General features: G+C 45.8%; 1 protein-coding gene across 1 annotated transcript in view; it reads left to right on the top strand.

The window, feature by feature from the left end:
• rnf123 (ring finger protein 123) overlaps positions 1 to 13,936 on the top strand; it is a 107,149-nt gene extending 93,213 nt beyond the window's left edge. Inside the window, exons 38-39 of the mRNA XM_085275351.1 lie at positions 10,779 to 10,864; positions 12,457 to 13,936. Of these exons, the coding sequence (XP_085131477.1) occupies positions 10,779 to 10,864; positions 12,457 to 12,556 (186 nt within the window). The 3' untranslated portion in view covers positions 12,557 to 13,936. The remainder of the gene's footprint in view (positions 1 to 10,778; positions 10,865 to 12,456) is intronic.
• The last annotated feature ends 10,687 nt before the right edge of the window (positions 13,937 to 24,623 follow it).

The following is a 24,623-nucleotide window of genomic DNA, read 5'->3' as shown; positions in this document are numbered from 1 at the left end:
CATTTCGGGTGTAAGGAAGCTTCCATACTAACTCATGAATAACGCAACGTTCACACCATCACTTTCAAACATCTCATTTCTCCAATGGAACCACAGAGGGCTGCACTCAAAGGATTTATTCATCAACAAGGTTTTTCCCACATTCCAGAAACTGCAAGAAAAATTTGACTTGCACAGTAATGACGTCTTCAAATACTTACAGATCAGAAGCTTTGAAGGGAGGCTTTTTCCATCCTTTCCAGATTGGCCCCCAGACTCTGCCTTAGATAACTTATTCCAGTTTGATCCACTCAAGAAAGGACTAATAACAAAAGTTCACAATGCTTTGTCACAACTGGATGGAACTGTCACACTTGACTATCTGCGAGAGGCCTGGCAGTGTGGCCTGGGTACGAGAATCACAGACAGTCAATGGACAAAAGCCCAGGAAAATGTAAACTCTTCCTCTGTTTGTATTCGTCATGGACTCTTACAGTTTAAAGTGCTACACAGACTCCATTTATCAAAGTTGAAACTGTCAAAAATGTAAACTCGTCCTGTGAAAGATGTAAACAGCAACCTGCTTCACTGGCGCGTGTGTTTTGGAACTGTCCCTGTATAACAACATACTGGAATAATGTCTTTCAAACCTTGTCTGAGATTCTAATACAAACTCTGAAGCCAGACCCAATCTGCGCTTTATTTGGAGTGAAGCCGGTTGTTGTAGATTTGTCAGCCACCCAAAATAACGTAATACGTTTTGTGACGCTGCTGGCACGCCGTTTAATTTTACTAAACTGGAAACAAAAAGTGCCTCCTACCACATCAGCGTTGACACAAGATGTAATGAGACGTTTGCAGCTGGAAAGAATTAAACTCCTATTAAGGGAGAGGAATTCTGTTCAACCTGGCAACCTTTCATAGATCTCTTCAATACAGCACAGATATAAACGATCACTGAGCCTCATTGGTAGTCTGACGAATAACATCCTTTGTTGTTGTTGTTTGTTGTTGTTCTTTCTTTTGTTTTTTTCTGTTCAACTTTTACCGTATATATGTAACCAGTTATATTTGAATCTTTGTCATCTTTATGGAAAGAGAAAACTGGAAAACCAAGTAAAGGGATTTGGGGGGAAAAAACACAAAGCGCCAATCAGCAGCCAGGATATTCGACTCCAATCGTGAACAAAATACATGACCTAAAAACCCAGTTATCATGCAGTAATACAAAAGGCAGAGTACTCTCACAGTACTGTCAGGAACATGCTCAGAAGACTCACGGACACAAGTGACTCTCAGGTTATTGAAGCCCTTCAAAATAAAAGCTTTAGCTGTTTTTGGTGGAAATGAAGGAAGATGGAATTTTATGGACGGTCCCCTCAGACATGGCGATGGGACGTTTGGCCCTCGGCGAATCCCGTCGGCTTCTCGGAGTCTTTCGTGGCTCTGAGTCGAGCCTCCTCTGCAGGCTGTGTGTTTTTCTCTACTTGTCTTTGCCTCCTTGTTGTTCTGAGGCCATCCCTCTTACATTTTGTGTCCTCGTTATGTTCGTGCCAGTCTGTGCACACTCTGAAAGCCTCGGGTTCCCCAAACTTGGATCTCAGCTTTGTGTTGTGTTTTTGACATCCTAATCCTTCACTGTCGCCTTCCTCCCCCTTTGAGCTGAATTATAAACCAGAGGACAGAAAATGAGTTACAGCTTGTGTTTGACAGCTGGATTCAGAGACACGTGGAGCTCTGTAAGGTTGTTTGAACTGTCAGCAGAAATCTTCCTGTGAGTTTGTTGTCATGTGACCGTGTTGGTGTGAGATGCAGAACGACACGATATCGTTCACATCAGCGAGCATTGAGCTACGACGCTTTTCTTCGGTAACGTTTTGTCGTGTTTCTCCTCAGAGTTCTCCTGCAGCTAGAAATTAATCAAAGTGTGAAACCAGACCTGAACTTCAAATTGGATGTGAACAGCAGAGCTCGCTGATTTAAACGATGCTCTGAGGACGAGGACTCAAGCTGACCGATGCAGGCTCCTGTGTTTATCGCGTCAGACTCATGTTTTTGACTCCAATCCCGTCCTCGTGCGTCCTCAGCTCCGCAGAGGATTCTCACTTGGGCGAGTGTGCAGGTCCTCTGATGCTGCACAGTGATGATCCTTACTGTAGTTTGCTAAAGGTAGCTAAAGATAAACTTGGTTCTTCCCAAACATTTTTAGTTTTGCATGTTTTATCTTCACTTTTCTGGGTTTTCTCCAGATTTTCAAGTTTCCTCCTCCCATCCAAAGACACATGTTAGGGTCACCAAAGCAGTCTTAGAATAGATGCACAGATCACCTTCTCCATGAGCTCAGGGGGCCCTGAGGTAGCCAAGACACGAGCGATCTCTCCTGGGCCAGTTGGGCACACCTGAAACAGCTCACCTGAGAGGCTGTAGCAGGCTTCAAGCACAGATGCTAAACCACCTCAACTGGCTCCTCCCAGTGTGGAGGAGTACCAGCTGTTCTCCAAACTCCTCAACCCACGACGGAGCCCAGACTCAGTCGAGCTCGTTCCCACTGCTTCTGTCTTTCAACCAGTTTCTCCTTCACGCTTCTCAGCTCCTCCTCCTCCTCTTCAGCTTCTGCACCATTCATCTGTCCACGTGTTCAGCACACGTATGTTAGCTCAGCGTGGCCCCTGTGGATGGACTGATGTTATCTCCAGATATTGTATTGTATTGTATTGTATTTAAAGATGGCGCCGGTGAGGTCGGCTGCCGTCACGACTGCTCCGACCACTTTTTCTTTGTCTTTGTTTTTTAAGTTAGTTTTCAGCGTTTCTAAATCGGCAAAATCATCACCATTGGGTACATTAGGTATGACAGTGACACTCTTGTTTCTATTGGTTTACAATGTACTCACAATTCGAAGTTTTTAACTCCGGATCCGAGCTGGCCGAGTGAGATCTTGAGGGAGAACAAAGGGAAGCGGCGGCGGCCTAAAGGGAAGCGAGCCGGCGTCAGGAACAGGCTGAGAGCTCGTGCACACCGCACACCTCTGCCTAGCATCCTGCTCGCCAACGTCCAGTCACTGGAGAACAAGCTTGACGACCTCAGGGCCAGGATAAAGTTCCAGAGAGACATTCGGGACTGCAATCTCCTCTGCTTCACCGAGACATGGCTGAACCCAGCGGTGCCGGACCACGCCATCCAGCCGGCCGAGTTCTTCTCGGTTCACCGCATGGACAGGACACGGGACTCGGGGAAGTCAAGGGGAGGCGGCGTGTGTTTAATGGTGAACAACAACTGGTGCAACAGTGCGAACGTTGTTCCTCTCACACGCTCCTGCACACCAAATCTGGAACTACTGTCCATCATGTGTCGTCCTTTTTATCTACCTCGGGAATTTACATCGGTCATTGTAAGTGCCGTTTATATTCCACCACAAGCGGACACGGTCACCGCCTTATGCGAGCTGCATGAGGCACTCACACAGCACCAGACACAACACCGGGACGCTGCGCTTATTGTGACGGGGGACTTTAATAGCGCCAACCTCAAACGCGCAGCGCCGAACTTTTATCAACACATCACCTGCCCCACCAGGGGTGAAAGGACACTGGACCACTGCTACACTACGGTCAAGGACGGCTACAAGGCACAATCCCGCCCTCCTTTTGGCAAATCTGATCACGCCGCCATCTTCCTCATCCCAAAATACAAACAAAGGCTGAAACAGGAAGTTCCGGTTCAGAGGAAGGTCGCGCGCTGGACGGATCAATCGGTGGCCGCGTTACAGGACGCACTCGATGACGCAGACTGGGGCATGTTCAGAAACAGCTCCGACGATGACGTCAACGTGTTTACGGAAGCGGTTGTGGGATTCATCGGGAAACTAGCGGATGATACCGTGGAGACAAAGACTATCACAACGTTTCCCAACCAGAAGCCGTGGGTGGATAAAACCATCCGCGACGCTCTGAGATCCCGCACCGCTGCCTACAACACGGGACTCACAACGGGGGACATGGACCCGTACAAAGCCGCGTCATATAACGTGCGGAGGGCGGTGAAAGAGGCGAAGCAGCGCTACGGGAGGAAACTAGAGTCACAACTCCAACAGAGTGACTCTAGGAGCCTGTGGCGGGGACTAAGGACAATAACGGACTATAAAGCACCAACAACCGGTATGACGAACGCGGCCGTGACTCTGGCAGACGAGCTGAACACTTTCTATGCTCGCTTCGAGGCTGCAGCTAAGGACTCCAACAATGCTAGTGTTAGCGGCGCTAACGGCTGCAGACAGGAAGATACTGCCAGCACCGGAAACGTGCTCGTCATCTCCGAGCATGAAGTAAGGAGAGCCTTCAAGAGAGTGAACACCAGGAAAGCAGCAGGACCAGACGGCATCCCAGGTCGTATCCTAAGAGACTGCGCATACCAGCTAGCTCCTGTGTTCACTGAGATATTCAACATCTCTTTATCTCAGTCGGTGATCCCCACATGCTTCAAAGAGTCCATCATTGTTCCTGTCCCGAAGAAACCCCACCCTGCTTCTCTCAATGACTATCGCCCTGTAGCCCTCACCTCAGTAGTGATGAAGTGCTTTGAACGCCTGGTCAGAGACTTCATCATTTCTTCACTACCAGACACACTGGACCCACTACAGTTCGCTTACCGTCCAAATCGTTCCACAGACGATGCCATCTCTCATCTCCTCCACACATCACTCACTCACTTGGACACTAGAAGGGGGAATTATGTTAAAATGCTCTTCATAGACTACAGCTCTGCATTTAACACCATAATTCCCTCCACACTCACCACCAAGCTGGAGCATCTGGGACTCAGCTCATCTATGTGTCAGTGGATCTCCAACTTCCTAACTGGCAGACCACAGGCAGTAAGGATGGGCGGACATGTCTCAGCCTCCACCACTCTCAGCACTGGAGCCCCCCAGGGGTGTGTTCTGAGCCCCCTGCTGTACTCTTTGTACACATATGACTGTGTGGCCACTACCAGCTCCACCACCATCATCAAGTTTGCTGACGACACCGTCGTGGTGGGCCTGATCTCTGATAACAACGAGACGGCCTACCTGAAGGAGATTAGGAATCTGGAGAACTGGTGCCAGAGGAACAACCTCCTTCTGAACGTCAGTAAGACAAAGGAGCTGATAGTGGACTTCAGCACTAAGCAGGAGAGGAACTACCAGACCCCCGTCATCAACGAGTGCCCAGTGGAGAGAGTGGACAGCTTCAAATACCTCGGAGTTCACATCACGCAGGACCTGTCATGGTCCTGTCACATCAACACCGTGGTGAAAAAGGCCCGACAGCGTCTCTACCACCTCAGACGCTTGAGAGACTTCCAACTGCCCTCCAAGGTGCTCAGGAACTTTTACTCGTGCACCATAGAGAGCATCCTGACGGGAAACATCTTAACCTGGTTCGGGAACAGCACCATGCAGGACTGACGAGCTCTACAGAGGGTTGTGCGGTCAGCTGAGCGCACCATCCGCTCCGAGCTCCCTGACCTGCACTCAATCTACAGCAGGCGGTGCTGGACCAAGGCCAGGAAGATGGTGAAGGACCTCAGCCATCCCAACAACAGACTGTTCTCTCTGTTGAGGTCAGGAAAGCGATTCCGCTCCCTGAAGACCAACACAGAGAGACTGAGGAGGAGCTTCTTCCCGCAGGCGATACGGTCTCTCAATCACACCACCACACAGTACTGACCCACACATACAGTTCTTACACACACTGGACTTTCTGGACATTGTTTTCACTTCATTACTTAAATCACGCTGCTGTTATTGTGTATATATTTATTTATATTTCTTCATACATTCTTATATAGTTCTATATTGTGTATTGTGTATTTTGTTGTACAGTTATTTTATTTTCAACTTTAATTTATATATTTTATCTTATTCTTTTCCAGTTAAATTTACCCTTCATTCTAATTTGTGTTGTACAGTTATTTCATTTTTAACCTTAATTTATATTTTATTCCTTCTTAGTTAAATTTACCCTTTTTAATTTTTCATATTTATTTCCTATCTTATTCATAGCCTTTTCCTTTTTGTTCTCTTTAGGTCACGAGCAGTTGTCCAAGCATTTCACTACATATCGTACTGTGTATGACTGTGTACGTGACAAATAAAATTTGAATTTGAATTTTATTTATTTTTACAGTGGAAACAGCATGTCAGTGATCCATGCATCATGCTGCATTCTCATTGGTTGATGAGGACTTACACTGTGGCCAGTATAAATACGTTCCCAGACCATTAACGGTTAATTTCACTGAGGTCTTGAAGGATGATTGCTCTCTCTTACTTCATCTGTTAGAATGAATATTAATGAGCTGAACTATCTGAAGTCTCCTGTAATGGAGTCAGAGGTTGATGATGATTTGCATACGTGCGGCCGTGTGGAGGAGGTGGGATCAGAGCGACAGCTGCTGAAGAGCGAGGAGGCGGCGGCTGAGGGAAACTCCAGCGGCTGCGCTTTCACACCAGATTTAGAGAAGAAGAGGGCGAGAAGGAGCTGAAGATGACGAGGAGCAGATGGAGAGAAGCAGCAGGAGTGCATGAGCGTGCACGACTCACGAGTTTACCTGCAGAAAAAAGTATGTGTCAATGAAAGTGTTTACGTTTCATCCTGTCAGACAGGAAGTGACCATCTCTCTGCTCCTCATCAGCAGAAATGTTTCGTTCCCCCTTCGTAACACCTGTATGCTGGGGGGATGTTTGCATTGTTAGGGGCGTGGCCTATTTGACTGACAGGTGGGCTACACCGGTGCAGGTTCGGTCTCTCGCTGTTGACTGTGTGACCGGTAAAAGGCTTCAGTCGGCCCATTCTTGTGAAAAACACGAGCTCTGTAATTCTTCTGACACTGATCTGTTTCACAGTCTGAGGAGAGACCCACTCCACTGTTATCAGAGCGTTTCACACCTTCGAGTGGGCGTAAATCACTTCATATGAAAACATAATTTTAACATTTAGCCGCTTTGCTGTAGATGCAGTCGGCTCGTCACCAGCAGCTCATTTCCATCTTTCTGCCACTTTTCCACTCATGTCAGCTGCTGCTTTCAGCTCATTATGTGACCTCATTCAATCGAGAGCTGCACAGTTAGCGTTAAAAACAGAATAAATTTAAAGGGACGGGATTCTTTCATCACAAACACAAGTGTTCAGACTCAGATCAGAGAGTCGCAGGTTGGTTTCAGGACTGGAAAACAAAGGTGGTTTTCAGTAAACGGTTTCTTCTCTAATCTTCAGTCGAAAAGCAGCGAGAAGAGAAAAACATCAGGTGATGAAATGAGATGAAGGTGAGGTGGGAGGAAAATGTGAAGGGAAGCGGACTGAGCTGAGAGAGTGAGGTGTCAGAGGTCCAGAGTCTTCAGAGACTTAAATGAACAATCAGCGGCAGAGAGGAGAGGAAGGTGTCAGGCGAGGAGGAGGAGGTGCTGAAAGGAGACGCAGCCAGGGAGAGAGTATTGATTCCTCTAAACGCAGGGGATTAACGGCGGTGAGGAGGAGAGAGAGAAGAAGAAAGCAGAGGTGACGGGTAATCACGCGGCAGGCGGGTTCCCGCCTGCCGCGTGTTCCCTGGAAGCAGCTTTTGACGGCATGCTGTGTGCGAGTTTTTTTTAATTAACTTATTGGGAATTTCGGTTGTTTATAACCCACACCTGCCACTCAGGGAGAATAAGGGTGACCCAAAAAACCCACATCAGAAAATCCTGCTGATATCTGCACTGATGTGGACGGGTGGCGTGTCAGGATGCCACGTCAGGATGCCACGTAGGTCGATGGAAATGGAAGTGATCAGCCTACAGAGGGCTCAGTTCAAAGACGCCCTGAAAATCAATGTGAAAACATGATGCAGCGGGCGCTCGGTAGTTTGGACGGCCCCCACGTGCTTGTACACATGCTCGATGTCACGCTGTGGTGGGCGTAGTTTGTGATGTGGCGGCAGGGAAGGCTGACACACCGGAGCACCATCAGCAATCACGCCTCTTCGCATAAAAACAATGAACTGGGTCCTGAGTTGTGTATGTGTGGCTGGCCCGGTGTGTAAGTGACGACAACCGAAATAAAGGAAAGCGTTTGAAAGTACAAGAACGTGGTCGAGTCTGCCACACATCTTCTACACACGTCATTCTTAATGAGTTGATGGATGGCATCCTGGGGAACTCCTCCCACATCTGGACCAGCTCATCACTGAGGTGCAGCCTGGCGGCGTCGGGTGGACCGAAGCATCCTGTCCTACAGCTGTACTGTTGGATTCTGGTATCAGTATCTTCATCTTCGACCCAGGGCAGGCGCTGACACGGGTCCAGTCCATTTATGAAGTGGCTCCCCGCTGCACAGCTTACACTACGCTGCGCAGCCGGTGTTTCAGTTCAGCTATCAGAGTCCTCCAGCTGTAGACCCTTCCTGTTTGGGGGGGCGGGGGGGGGTCTCATTGAGGTCTGTGCTGCACCTGTTGGTAATTTCATTAACAGCACAGTAGCTGATTACACCTCCTCTAATGACCTGAGCAGATCAAAATCCCAGTTTCACAGACTTGATGTTGTACTCTGATTCAAAAGTGCTGCTTTCATTCTTTGAACAGTGTTACAGAGTGTTACAGTGTTACAGTGTGTTAGTTACAGTGTGTTACAGTGTTACAGTGTGACAGTGTGACAGTGTGTTAGTTACAGTGTGTTACAGTGTTACAGTGTGACAGTGTGACAGTGTGTTAGTTAGTGTGTGACAGTGTGTTACAGTGTGACAGTGTGTTAGTTACAGTGTGTTAGTTACAGTGTGTGACAGTTACAGTGTGTTACAGTGACAGTGTGTGACAGTGTGTTAGTTACAGTGTGTTACAGTGTTACAGTGTGACAGTGTGACAGTGTGTTAGTTACAGTGTGTGACAGTGTGTTACAGTGTGACAGTGTGTTAGTTACAGTGTGTTAGTTACAGTGTGTGACAGTTACAGTGTGTTACAGTGACAGTGTGTGACAGTGTGTTACAGTTATCAAATCAAATTCAAATTCAAATTTTATTTGTCACGTACACAGTCATACACAGTACGTGACCTAAAGAAAACAAAAAAGGAAAAGGCTATGAATAAGATAGGAAATAAATATGAAAAATTAAAAAGGGTAAATTTAACTAGGAAGGAATAAAATATAAATTAAGGTTAAAAATGAAATAACTGTACAACACAAATTAGAATGAAGGGTAAATTTAACTGGGAAGAATAAGATAAAGATAAATATATAAATTAAAGTTGAAAATAAAATAACTGTACAACAAAATACACAATATAGAACTATATAAGAATGTATGAAGAAATCTAAATATAAATAAATATATACACAATAACAGCAGCTGTACAAGTATTAACCGGAAATGAAGAATATAGTGACCAGTGTTGTGCAAAACCAAAGTCCAGAATGTCCAGTGTGTGTGTAAGAACCATATGTGTGGGTCAGTACTGTGTGGTGGTGTGATTGAGAGACCGTATCGCCTACATCGTTACAGTGTGTTACAGTTACAGTGTGTGACAGTGTGTTACAGTTACAGTGTGTTACAGTAGGTTACAGTGTTACTGTGACAGTGTGACAGTGTGTGACAGTGTGTTAGTTACAGTGTGTTACAGTTACAGTAGGTTACAGTGTTACAGTGTGTTACAGTTACAGTGTGTTACAGTTACAGTGTTACAGACTCCACCTGTTTCTGAAAGAAAACATGTTTAAAGCTCGTCTACCAATTCAAATGACGGTGTGTTCAGAGTCTGAACGAGATTATTTCAGGAGGTTTTCTTCTCAGCAGCAGCCTGACTGCTGTGTGCAGCGGGTGGTGAAAAGTGACAGAGGAGGACATGCAGGAGGAGGTGGAGGCGTGACATCCAGGTGTCGATAGGTTGGAGGCTTCGTGCTGTGTGGCTGCAACAGAGAGAGACGGGTGGACAGCGGGAGGGTGGGAGTCAAAGGAAGGAATACATAAAGGAGGGATTTGTGTGGACGTGTTAACTGCTGCCACACAGAGCAGCTCAAGATTTGGGAGGCTGGAATCATTATGCACATTTTTAACATTTTTCTCTCTTATTTTGAAAGTCTTTGTGTTTCCCTCTCAGATGAGTGGGTGCAGCATCACCCACAGGTTTGTGGCAGCGTTACCATGATGGATGTTGGTTTTCTGCAGGTAGAGATCTGTGTTGGTGTTATCCACAGCAGCAGAGACGGCTGCTGATGGGCACGCAGTCACGCCCAGGTAGAAACTGGAGCTCCGCCTTCTGGACGCTCTGTTAGTACAGTAACCTCACAGCAGCCATGTTACTGGTCACATGACTCATTCAAAAGGCTCCAACAGCACAAACAGGATGCAGAGGTCCAGTTCAGCCTATCAGACACCTCTCAGTCAAAGGCCACGCCCCTAACGATGCAGACTTTAAATGATCTATGTAGACCAAACAGCTTGTGCCGTTTGTTAAACTGTCAGTGTGACCTTTCCCCTCTGTGGGAGTTTCACTCTGTTGATGAGCACGCTGACCGGCACCTAAACTTTACAGATGTGTGCCAGGGAGGTGCTGGGAGGAGGTGAGGAGGAGTGGAGGCTGAATCTAGTGAAGAAAGGTTGTGAAGTGAAAACATATGAAGGGAGCAGATGGGCTGAGAAAGCAGCGAGTGTGAAGAGCGGGTGTTGATGTCTGCGGGAAGAGTGTTTCCCTTCGCGCCCGCGGCGTTAACTCACATGTCCCATCATGCACTGGGGCGAACGCCGGCAACAGAGACAACAAAGTGACTGATGAGTTTGTCTTTCTGTCCTCAGCCCACCAGCGAGGAAGACCTCTGTCCCATCTGCTACGCCCACCCCATCTCTGCCATCTTCAAGCCCTGCTCACACAAGTCCTGCAAGTGAGTCGCGCACACACACACACACACACACACGCGTCGGGTATTCATATCTAATTGACATAATAGACAACCCCTTACCATAACCTTATCGTAACACTGGCACTAACGCCACATTCTGAGTCTCAAACATGCTGGTGGCGGGCAGCACATCCCGAGTTTACAGGACGCTGAGACGGCGATGAAGAATGCCTTGCTCGGTACAGCTGATGACGTGACGGCGAGTGTGGGGCAAGCAGGATCTTGAAAGTGTGAGATTGATCCTGCAGACGTCCTGACACACACAGATATGGCTGACTCGCACACTCTCACCTGTGTGTGTGAGTCAGCTGTTTCCTTACTGCAGCTGGACGCCGCCGTGGGCGCAGACCTCGTTCATATCTGGATGCATATTTCATGCTATCCTGAAGGTGCGCTTGATTTAGCTGAGCTGGCACGCCGACTCAGCGGCCGTATGGATTGCTGCAGCATGATGGAGAGCGCTGTCACCGGGTGAACCAGCTGATTCCTCCTCGTGACAAACGGACCCGTGAGAGCAGCTCTGAGCGTTCACTCGGGCCCCTCTAAAACACACAGACAGGTTTCAGTGTGTGTCACACATCACGCCGGGTGAAACGAAGCTTCAAAACGGATCAAACGTCGTGTCGTCTGATTGGACAGCTGTGTGTTGTCGGTCCTCTGGCAGCTTTCTTGGCTCAATAACGACTTAAACACCGTCAGAAAAATAATCTTAATTCTGCCACATTATTCTTTATTCTTACTGAACCTTTCAAAATAAAAGCCAAAACCTTCAAACCAATATTACCACCATTAAAAAACATCTAAAGTAACATTTAATTGTATAGCACCTTTCAAAATAAAAATCACAAAGTGCTTCACAGAAACGCTAAAACACAGACACAAAAATGATTTTAGCTGTTTTATAAAAGAGACTGCTGAGTCCACAGAGCTGAAGCTCAAAGGGAGAGGGGTCCAGAGTCTGGGGGCCACAGTTACAAAAGCTCTGTCAACTTTTGTTTTCAGCCTCATATGATGGACAACCAGCAAGCCCTGATCACATGACCTCAGGGACCTGCTGGGATGTAAAAGATCTCTGATGTATGTCGGTGCTCGTCCATGCAGAGCTCAGAACGTGCTGAAGAGGGAGTAAATACAACAGGAACAATCTGATAAACCCTGAGACAGAAAATCCCCCGACAGCTTCGTTAGAGTCGTTCAGGTTAGCCGCTGTTCTTTAAATATGGCTCATTGATGGGGTGGGCGCAGGAAGTGATGCAGAGCGGTGAAAAGCATCATCCCAAAGAACCAAAAGCACGACCTAAGTGTCGTCTTACAAAGAGATCCGCACATGACGTAGCCAGCAGGTCCTGGCTCGCCTTCATCTGTCTGAGTGTTTGGAGGCAGGTCGCCTCCCACAGCTGCAACCTGGCCCTCAGAGGTGGACCTGCAGCTCGCTGCTGCACGTGCTCACAGTAACCCTCCAACAGCAAAACGAAGATGTGTCAGCGCAGCTCAGTCACACATAAACACCTTACATGCTCAAAGCTGTTTGCAGACGATCACATGATCAGCGTAACTTCCTGTTTCCTCTGCAGAGCCTGCATCAACCAGCACCTGATGAACAACAAGGACTGCTTCTTCTGCAAGGCCACCATCACCGGAGTCGAGGACTACAGCAAGCCGGCCTCCTCCTAACACACACACACACACACGCGCGCGTACACACACACACGCGCACACACATACACGCGCACACACACACGCGCGTACACACATACACGCGCACACACACACATGCAGGGTGAAATGAGGCACCATAACTACACACAAAAAACCAGAGCAGTGATGTGAAGGCAGCAGCAGAACCAGCTGTCACATTAGCACAACAGCACCTCCACCTGTCAAAGCGAGTACACCACGCGCACAGACACACACACAGACACACACAGTGCTACAGGGCAACAGGATGCAGGCGTGTCGCCTCTGCAGAAACACACAAACAGGAAACAAAGGAGAACCTCATCCTCAGCAGAGGAAGGCTTCCTCCAGGACTCCCACAGTAATTTAACACAGACACACAAAACTCACATAAAACACACGAAAAGGTCGACAAAGAGCCAAACAACCGCAGATAGGATCCAGCGTCCTCCATCACCACCTGATCCACAGCTCAGAGAGCTGTACCTGTACACACACGCCTGCTGGACTGTTGTTACCCTGCTGTGACAGCGTTTCTGTCCTTATCACCGTCAGGCTCCAGATTCAGTGTCACAAACAAAGAGGGCATCACTGCTGTTGAAAAGCTGCTTTAAGATAAACGTCCACATCATTAAGAAGTGATTTCAGGTCTCATAAACTTCATTCACAGCAGAACACAGAAACATGTGACCTGTTCAAATCGGTTAAATAAGCAAACGTCCATCCTTTAACTACAGGCTGCTCTTCATCAGTAAAATTCAAACCGTCAGCAGATGTTTGAACTGTTCTCCACGAATCAGAGAAAACCTGAACCTGGCGTGGATGAGACGCACATGTGTATCCGGATTACTGCGCTGATGATGATGACGGTGGTGTTTCTGCTGGAGGAGTCGTTGCGTGCTCGCTGTACTCTGCTGTTAGTTCCACAGTTATGATTTCACACATGTTCACACTGTGGGGCGCCGTTTGTAAAATGAAACATGCTGAAATTAACTGCAATATTTTTCCACATTTAGCTAAAAACGAGTCCTTTTTTTACAACATTTAGTAAAATACTTGTAACTTTTCACAGTTAAAACACAGTTTTGAATGTTAAATCTAAATATTATATTTAAATCTAAATGTTACAGGAAACTAAATATTTAGGCTAACATGTAAAATTTATTGTACGGATCAACGGAAATACCAAAATAAAAGCTTTACGAAAACCTCGGGAAAAAGGAGAACACATGAGAACCGTTTGGACTCAATCTACACATGGTTCATTTTCTTAAAATCACTTTGGACAACACTATTTTACGCCATTTAGCTGCTGGTTAAAGTTAGGAGAAGGTTAGCTTTAGGGCTGGAACGTCTATCCGGTTGTTCAGTCTGACGTCACTAGCCGTGTCTGGGCCTAAACTCCGCTGCAGGTCCATATATCAAACGATCACTATGGCATTACTGAGAGTTGAAAAACTGTCTAAAGTCTTTCATCTTTAATAAAATGATCAGCGTTCTGCTCTACCAGGTGTAACAATTGAGTTTAACATCCAGGCATCCATGAAAACGGAATTTATGACATTTAACGGAGTTAGAAGTTAGCAGGGAGTTAGCTCGCTAGCTTCTATCTAAATACAATATAGCATGTCCTGACTGCGGGGTTTTGGAAACAAATTCAAACATACAGCTCTGTTATCACTTCCAGCATAAACGAAGACAGAAAACTAAACAGCAGTGACGTTTGTAGGGTTGCTGAAGTTGGGCTAGCTGCTATATAATGATGTGCTACGTGACCGCTAGCGACACAGCTATGTTAGCATAATATAAACAAGCTAACTTTTTTTTCCACTCGATAAAAGTTAACGTGAGTGTTCTCGGTGGTCAGGAACAAATGTAATCGCATGGCAGGATGCTGTAAAAGGACCAAACTTCAGCCAGGAGAACAACTGAGATAATCCATCCACAATACGAGGTTAGTCATTCATATACTGCTGCATGGGCTGGGCTGTAGTTACATCCTAAGGTTTTAAAAACTGAGCTTAAATAAATGATTAGCGGTAATAAAAGCCGAGGGAGGTCAACAGTGATCACTGACTGTTTTAGGAGCTTTTTGAGATCAAATAGAAGAAAATACAAAACATTAAACATGTTAACAACACAAAAGCCATATTAAACGCAGACTACTTTAGGCCCGGAAGTAGGATTCGTCGCGTCATCACTGAACAACCGGATAACCGCGGGACCGTCCACTGGGATTCAGCCATAACCCGGCGCGGACCATAAGTTTCCTCAGGAACGCCGCGGGACGTGACAAAACATCGGTATGCTACGCCCCGGGAGAGAGCAGACACAGCCCCGGGGCTGTGTGTGACCATCAGGTGTGAAATGACCCCTGCTGGTCACTTCTCACCGCCATGAGCTGCTTCACTTCTTGCCTACCAGCAGCGATTTAGCTGAGAACCTCCGAAGATCCGTTTCGTCGGCCATCCAAAGGTTCAGCAGTAGTGCGCTCAGCAGCTGCAGTCTCCACTTCACAATCGCTGCAGCACACGGACATGCTCGTAGGCAAGAAGTGAAGCAGCTCATGGCGATGAGAAGTGAGGGGGAGAGCAGACATAATCCGACCAATACCGGCACACTTTTGCACCGGAGGTTTTCGTAAAGCTTTTATTTTGGTATTTCCGTTGATCCGTACAATAAATTTGCATGTTAGCCTAAATATTTAGTTTCCTGTAACATTTAGATTTAAAATTTAAAATTGTGTTTTAAATATGAAAAGTTAAAAAATATTTTACTAAATGTAAAAAAGTTCTTCACAAAAACATGTTTTTGTAAGGTTTTGAGCTAAATGTGGAAAAATGTTGCCGTTAATTTCACGTTACAAACGGCGCCTCATATCACACAGTCTGAATGCGACGCCGTCACTTTGTTTTCAGCATGTTGAGGACGGCGTGCCCCGGCGGCGTGTTTATGGCGTGTTAGCGGCACCTCTGTGTGCCGCTCCGGGCTCCTGTAACCACATTAAATTATTTATCCTGAACCAGCAACCGTCTCTGTTCATTTTGTGAATTTATTGATGGATGGATGGATAGTTATTGGAGTTTCTTGCTAGCCGAGTCACCTGACCTCAGAGCGCTGACTCCGCAGTCTGACGTGAAGCTCGATTTTCTTCCTTTATGGGACAAACAGAAAAGGCTTCACTGTTCTCAGCCTGTCAGGTGTAGGGATGGGTATCGTTTAGGTTTTATCCGATACCGGTACCAAACCGGTACTTTTGAAACTGTGCCGGTGCTTAAAGAATGGAGAACACAAAATTGGTCCAAAAACCTCTCATGTTCAGCTGTTTTTTGTAAAAAGATAACAATGTTAGCCTTTTCTGCAGCTATGGGGCATATATGGTATCACTCTTGGCTGGAAGCAGTGCTTAAACAATGGAAAAAACACAAACTTGGTCCAAAAACCTCTCATGTTTAGCTGTTTTCCACTTTTTCTTTGGTCATTTTAGCCTTTTTGGCCAGGGTGAAGGGAGTATCTGCCATCAAACAAGAAGACAGCTGCATGTAGCTATGATGATGTTTGCTAGTTCACCTTACATGCATTAATGTAATAACGTGGTTAGCCTACTCAACGTAAATTATACACGAACAACATGAAGCTACTGACGCAGAGAAGAACGGCTGCTGCTGCATCATCATCCTCATCATTTCTGCTACACTGGCAGGGCTAGGGGCCAGGACTCTCCTCTTCGGGTTCTTGGGGGATGTTGCTAACTCCGGGTCCGATAACAGGCACCACACCCGCAGTAGATGTGCTCGGTGTGAGGTCTCGCAGCAAGCTATCAAATACGGCGCATTTCTCGGCTTTTAAAAATACGCTATGCGTCGCCAGGTGTTTCATCGGATTTGAGGAGTTACCTCCTTTGACAGTATGCTTAAAGCACTTGTTGCTGCTGAGTTTGCATCTTTTGCTGTGAATACGTACCTGGACCCGCCTACTATCCTTGGAAAGGTAAAATGATCCAAAGTGTATGACATCTCAGGAAAAAAAAAGCACCAAAATGTGCGCTGCTTTTCGGTCTGGTGACTACCGTTTATGTCAGAACCAGACCCAGATACCGGTACCCATCCCTAGTCAGGTGTCGATCGCTGGGTGAGATCCTGAACGTTGACGCAGCAGAAACCACCCCGCTGAAGGAGCAGACGAGGTGATGGAGCTCCACCCCTCACCTGACTCACCTGAGACGAACCAGGAGGCAGGAAACTGAACACATCTCTAAGTTACCGTACTCAAAGACCTGCTGTAAGAAACCGGCACCGTCAGGGTCACCTGGTCCAGCCCTAACTATATGCTTTAGCAAAAAGGAAAGTTTGAAGCCTAATCTTGAAAGTAGAGATAGTGTCTGTCTCCTGAATCCAAACTGGAAGCTGGTTCCACAGAAGAGGGGCCTGAAAACTGAAGGCTCTGCCTCCCATTCTACTTTTAAATACTCTAGGAACAACAAGTAGGCCTGCAGAGCGAGAGCGAAGTGCTCTAATAGGGTGATATGGTACTACAAGGTCATTAAGATAAGATGGGGCCTGATTATTTAAGAAGGGGACATGAAACGCTGCCCACATAAAGGCTCATTTACACCATGTTTAAAGTTTTAAAACATGTTTAGCGCCATCTTCTGTCAGTACGGAGCGTGACGTCTTGTGGTTGGTTGAGGCTAACAGACTCGCATTAGTTTATGTTAGCTAACTAGTAACAGGATGTCCATGTTACCGTCTGCAGCAGGAAGTGGCTGTTCGCTGTTTGGCTAGCTGCACTGAAACAGGATAATCCAGCTGTTAGCCGTGATGTTGGCGTTTGTAAATGAGCCTGTGTGAGTCACCACACCTGGAGTCCAACACTGCAGCTGTTCCTCACCGAGCCGTGAAATCTGCCTGCAAACGGATGTTTGTAAGATGCAATCAGCTCACTGTGTAATAAAATCTTTTTTCCCAACACAATCAAACAGTTTCCAGCATCTGCATGCACATCACACCAAAAACACAAGTTTCTTATGAAACATGATAGAAAATCCTGACATCCATCAGCAGAGATTTTATTGCATAAAGTAGAGCTGATTGCATCAGCTGATTGGTGTCAGTGCAGCCAAACAATGAAGAACCACTTGCTGTTGTGTGTCTAAACTTTTAAACACTTATTTCACAGTGTGTCAGAGTTATATCTGTCAGGGCGTGTGTGCGTCTGTGTGCGTGCAGCGTTTTTATGTCCTCTTTATTTAACAGCGAAGGAGAAGTGTGCTCCGCATGAAATGATCTTGTGTCTGTGTGTGCGTTTGCTTCACAGACTTTGTGTTTGTGCTTTCACTGCTGTTTTCTAATGAAAGCGCTTTGACTCGATGTGTAACAAACTGCACTCACACAGCATCCAGTCAGATGTCACACTGACCTCGGTTTTTCCCCTGGACTGGACAGTCTGCAGTTCACACTCAGTTTTCTTCATGTAGATTCAGGCGGAGTGGACAGAGGCCACAGGATCACTCTTCATCACGGCTTCCAACTCCTCATTTCACACCCGTAAACAAAGATGGCCGAAGCCTCAGAGTCCGGTGGATGACCTCTGTGCTCGTCGGAGTGACTGCGTGCTGAGTGTTCCTGTGTGAAACCACAGAGTTCAGGTTGTAACCGGTGCAGTCAGGACGCTGGGGAAGGATACGACGGTCTGTACGAGCGGGTGATGTGGTCAGAGACGCAGCTTTGAAATATTTCAGCTTTGCTTTGAATCTGAAACCTTCAGCTCTGTACACCAGATTTAAACTGTGGTGGGTGTGTGTGTGAGAGAGAGACCTGTTGGTCAGGCCGGGTGGACGGAGTTTATAGATTGAGACAGAAATAGCTGCAGCAGGGGTGGAGAGAGGGAGGAAGAGGAGCGGTGGTGAAGATGAAGGAGACGTGCACAAGGACAGCCAGAGTATTTATAGAGGAACAGGAGCCTTCAGTTTCCCCTGATCGATGGAGGAGCACAAGACCTGCACACAAATGGCTGTGTGTGCGTGTGTGTGCGTGTGTGTGTGTGTGTGCGTGTGTGCGTGTGTGTGTGTGTGAAGGTAAATGGGTCAATGACAGCAGCGGGGAAAAGTTTCCATGTTAACTGGAACTTGAAAACAAGCTCGTCCAGGCAGAGTGAGCACACCTCCACCTGCCAGGAGGAGCAGCACACAACGTGTGTGTGTGTTTGTTTTACATGTGAGATAAGTGTTCAATGTTATTATTTTTATTTATGTTGTTGTTCTGTTGCTGATGATGAGCGATCACAGCATGTGGTTTAAAGATGAAGCTCTGTCTCCACCTGCTGGCCGACCCTCAGCCTCACACCTGCTGACTAATCACCTGTTCACACTCAGCGTTATGAACACACAGCAGTTATTAGTAGAGATGGCACGATACCACTTTTTTATGTCCGATACCGATACCGATATCATAAATTTGGATATCTGCCGATACCGATATGAATCCGATATAGTGTTTTTCAATCAACAAAACTGTTTTTTTAAATATCTTGCTGCATTTTGTATAAGTTCATACTCAAGTTTAAAACAACAACTACACTAAAGCTATTCTGTTATACCTGTATGCAAAAAAAATATTTCATAGTTCAGCAATACTGATCAATCTAATAAACTTAAACCTACACCATCCTCCCTATTCTGGTATTTTAAAGAGTACTTAGCGTAAATATTAAGCAACCTAACTAATAGGGTTCCAACTCCCAGCAACAACAAAAATAAATAAATAAAAAATAGGGAACCACCCCTCACGCTCCACCTCATGATGCTTAATCGACGTAATCAACCTTAATTTGATGCAGTGTGAAAAAAAAAATGCACAGAAATCAATTATTTTTCAAGAAATATTAAATAGATTCAACATCTTTCTTCAACAAAATTGCAGACTGCACAGATGGTACCTTCCCAAAGGAAAAAGTACTATAGCTTACTAGGGTATATATATTAGACTTAATAGTTACTATATACAGTAATTGACTTCTATTCATTTTACATCAAATTAAAACTTTGGGTGTCAGATAATTATTTATTAAAAGCTCGACATTTTAAATGAGAATAAGAAAGAAAAGTATGTCTTTGTGCCCCCTTTTCCCAGTTAATGCCCTATCGGCCCCCCTGGCTAAACTTTGCTAGATCCGCCCCTGCACAGTTACCAGCGTCAGCTACGTAGAAAAAGATCCTGGAGTAGAAAGTAATATTAAATAAATTCTAACAACAGCTTATCAAGCTTAAACGTGCTGCTGTTGTTCAGCCGCTGGTTTCCTCTTTCTGGTGCAAAGTGGGCCAAAAACAAACAAGAGACACGGACTCGCGACAGAAAAGCCGATCAGCTGATCATTAAGCAGTTTCATGATTGAAGTAGCAGCAAGAAGAGGCAGTCGCTCCATATATCGTTTGGTAAGCTTAACGGAGGAATGCTTTACAAACATTCAGAGATGGACTTACACACTTGCTTTACTTCTCTCGGGGATAACTTTGTCGGAGATGAAATGCCGGGTTGCTAGCGAAGCTCCAAATGCTATCCAGACCACCGACAGGTCCCGCATGCCACAGCCGCTCTATCACGTGATGCATACTGCTCCGACGTGCTAACGTTCTGAGGTGAGTTACGGCGTGTTGCAAGTTTTGTGAGGTGCTTTCGTGATATTTAATGGATCGGATTACATTTTTTATTTTTCTCCGATATCCGATCCAGTAATTTAGGTCAGTATCGGACCGATACCGATACGTAATATCGGATCGGTCCATCTCTAGTTATTAGTCACTGTGAGCTCCTGAGATTATTAGATATACGAGCCACTCATATTTTGCGCTCTCACCTGAGTGAAGCCACAACATGTCAGACTATAGATCGCCATGATTGGAGCTCAGCTGAGAGGAAAAGTGTGGAGGAGACGTGATGAAGTCAAAGGTCAACATGAGCACGTGTCGGACGCTCTACAGTTATCATGTGTTTAAAACTAGGTTTCATTTGTTGTCTTTGATTCACTGAACTACTTTTCTTTGTTGGGTGCTTTAACTCCTGAAGTTAAAGTTGCATAACAGCTTCATGCTGTTTTGTGATTGGCCTCTTCTGTGTGGGATAGGCTCCACCCCTCCAGCTGCGACCTTATACGTGGAGGTAAACGGATGGCTGAGTTCTCTGGGCCCTATTTCAGGAAGCCGGTTTAGTGCAAACTCTGAGTAAGTATATCCTGAGTTAACGAAAACTCTGGGTTTTCGGTTTCACAAAGCGAGTTTAGATTAATTCTGAGTGAGTTACTATGACGACACACTCCGTGAAGCTAACCTGCCCCCTAGCAGGTTTACTTCAACTAACCCTGACTGTCTCCGCCTCTTTGTCAGAAACCTGACTGTAGGAAGTGTCAGACATGGCGTGCTCCTTCCTTGAAGAGCCAGTAGATGTTGAAGCCCAAATTCTCCGCAGAGCTCTCCGCCGGGAGAGAGTGATCAGAGCGCGTTTGGACATTTTATCATTTCCTGATGATTTCCTGTGTGAACGTTACCGTTTTTCAGCACAATCTATAATTTATTTGAATAACATCCTCAGGCCTAATATTGCTCATGTGACACATCGCGGACATTCTCTCAGTTCTGTACATATTATTTGTATTGCACTTCGGTTTTTTGCAAACGGGAGCTTTCTGTATAATATTGGTGACGCTGAGCACGTTTCCAAGGCTACCGTCTGTCGGGCAGTCAGGAATGTTACAGTTGCACTGAAACGTCTCCTGTACTCGTTTGTGGTGTTCCCCGGTCACAGACCCACAAGATTCATCAAAGAGGGATGCCACAAAATTGCAGGTATCAGGATGAACGAAACTTAATTCATGATGTGGTGATACTTGAACTACTACTTAAATTTTACATTTATTCTCACGGTTCCCAGGCGTGATTGGCTGTATAGATGGCACTCACATTCCAATCATTGCTCCTTCAGTAAATGAAGGAGACTATGTGAACAGGAAGTCTTTCCACAGCATTAATGTACAGGTACATAGTTCCCTGTAGCATTTCAAACTAACAAATTATTTCATTATAGTAATGGATGCTAATTTGTGTTCTCTGCACTGTGAAGATCATATGTGATGCTGCCAACATTATCACAAATGTGGAAGCCAAGTGGCCAGGCCAGGAGGACCCCCACCTGTTTTTCGGGCCTCCGCTTTTTTTCTGTTGGCTATAACGGGCCACATTTGAGCATACAGAGTAAGCAAATATGTACTTGTAATGTGCTCAGATAATTTCAATAAGTGCTTACAGAGGGGAAATTAATGTAGCCTCTAACTGCAATTGATTTACATGGGACAAACAGACCAAGCACTATGGCTCATAATACAATTACACCTTACCTGTTTGGACTATATTTCTATATTTCATTTTTACTTGCTGCCAGGAACGTTTGGGGCCTGTTGGGTTGCACCTGCGCTCACATCACGTCACAAAATAAAATGTATAAAATACAAAATAAAATATAATAAAATAACGTGTTAAATGGGTGGAAATCCCTAGATCAATGTTTATATTAACACTCACGCATTGACTCTGTCGGCTATGTTTTGCCATGCATGCTCTCTTTCTTTTGCAGCTGAGGCTGCGTTACTTTTTTTCCGTGGAATTTGCATGTTATCGGCATATGCTGCCATCAGAATTTCGGCCTCAAGCGCTGTAAGATACACTGACCGCGCCTTCTTTCCCTCCGTCTCCATGGTGACTCGCTTAATCTGTGCTCCACTAATCAGGGCTTTATGTATCCTCGTGCGCGCGCTTCACTTGGGGTTAAAGCAACTCCGCGTTGACTGAACTAATTGTTATCAGCCTTTCTGAAACCGAATATTACAAGTTGGACAGTTCGGGGTTACTCAACCCTGCGTATCGTTTTTCACTCTGAGTTTTCTAAACCGGCTTCCTGAAATAGGGCCCGGGTCACACCCAAACAAACTGTGTAAACCTCTAACATTCACAGACTTTTTATGAAGAAGCAGCCAGTATGGACGTGTGTGTTAAACCGGCAGTGTGTCTAATGTCCAGCAGGGGGCGACTCCTCTATGAAGGGGCTGAGGGCGCGCTGTGAATAATTTACCTGCAGTCACAATCCGGTCGTTAAGTGATGACGTGACGAATCCTACTTCCGGGCCTAAAGTAGTCTGCATTTAATATGGCTTTTGTGTTGTTAACATGTTTAATGTTTTGTATTTTCTTCTATTTAATCTCAAAAAGCTCCTAAAACAGTCAGTGATCACTGTTGACCTCCCTCGGCTTTTATTACCGCTAATCATTTATTTAAGCTCAGTTTTTAAAACCTTAGGATGTAACTACAGCCCAGCCCATGCAGCAGTATATGAATGACTAACCTCGTATTGTGGATGGATTATCTCAGTTGTTCTCCTGGCTGAAGTTTGGTCCTTTTACAGCATCCTGCCATGCGATTACATTTGTTCCTGACCACCGAGAACACTCACGTTAACTTTTATCGAGTGGAAAAAAAGTTAGCTTGTTTATATTATGCTAACATAGCTGTGTCGCTAGCGGTCACGTAGCACATCATTATATACCAGCTAGCCCAACTTCAGTAACCCTACAAACGTCACTGCTGTTTAGTTTTCTGTCTTCATTTATGCTGGAAGTGATAACAGAGCTGTACGTTTTAATTTGTTTCCAAAACCCCGCAGTCAGGACATGCTATATTGTATTTAGATAGAAGCTAGCGAGCTAACTTCCTGCTAACTTCTAACTCCGTTAAATGTCATAAATTCCGTTTTCATGGATGCCTGGATGTTAAACTCAATTGTTACACCTGGTAGAGCAGAACGCTGATCATTTTATTAAAGATGAAAGACTTTAGACAGTTTTTCAACTCTCAGTAATGCCACAGTGATCGTTTGATATATGGACCTGCAGCGGAGTTTAGGCCCAGACACGGCTAGTGACGTCAGACTGAACGACCGGATTGGATCTAAATAATAAAGAAAGCAGCTTCAGTGCTCCCACCGTCAGCTCTCTCAGCAGAGGAGACGCTGCTGCTGTTAGCGCTGCAGCCGTCTGAGTCACAGCTCTCTGATTGACAGCAATACAAACAAATACAAAGAAATCCTGAAGATCTTAAAACTCAGTCTGTGTTTGAGCCGTCAGCTGAAATATCAAAGAAGCTCCTCTGTACGTTTTATTATCTGACAGCATGTGGAGAGGGCCTGTTCAGGAGCGATGAGTTGAACCACTGAGGCGATGAACAGAGCGTCTACATGAGCGATGAAAAATAAAGTTTGGAACAACGATCGCTGATACAGCTTAAATTCACGGCTCTTTAAATCGGACACGAAACGCTGAAAGGTTCGCTTACTGTGGAGGGCCAGGAGTGCCGAAACGACTGAGTCAAGTACATCATTAAATAATTAATGTTAATTACAGTGCCCATTAATTTAATTTAAAACATTAAATAAATAATGTATTTCCAGTTTTATGTAATTAATTATTGACACCGGTGACATGTGACAAATAAAACTTCACATTCTTGTGAGAAACTCAGTGGAGTCGTCTTCTGGGTTCACCCCACGTATCGGCCCTGTCACAATTACATCATAGCTTATGACATCATAACATATGGAAAGGAGTAATAAGGATCCAGAATAGAATCGATGGGAAACAGGTCCAGGAAACACACTCCACTCTCTCTCCGCGCTTCACTCCTTACTCCTCTTCAGGCACTCACGCTCACGTTTCACTCAACGCCATGCCATGCCACAAGGTTCAGGGAACCGAACAGGTCCAGGAAGTGGGAGTTGCTCAACGATCCAGCAAAGAAGAGTGCTGAGCCGCCATCTTAAATAGAGGCTCAGGCAATCAGGCAGATCCGTGGCACCTGATTACACCAGGTGTGTGGGCCAAGGGCGGGCGCCAAAGATGAGCTCCGCCCAGGCAGAGAGAGGAGGACAATAAACAGACATGTGGCCTGAAAATTTGATCAGCCAGAGAGACACGTAGACCAGGACAATAATGGCTTTGAGGACACCACGTGCAGAAATGTCCCAG

Source organism: Mchenga conophoros, linkage group LG5 (assembly GCF_057382185.1).
Source record: "Mchenga conophoros isolate Kocher_MC1m ecotype Shallow Benthic linkage group LG5, M_conophoros_male_GT1.1, whole genome shotgun sequence".
NCBI classification, from domain to species: Eukaryota; Metazoa; Chordata; class Actinopteri; order Cichliformes; family Cichlidae; genus Mchenga; species Mchenga conophoros.
The sequence above is the reverse complement of the archived record's forward strand: the minus strand, read 5'-3'. Positions and strand labels throughout refer to the sequence as shown.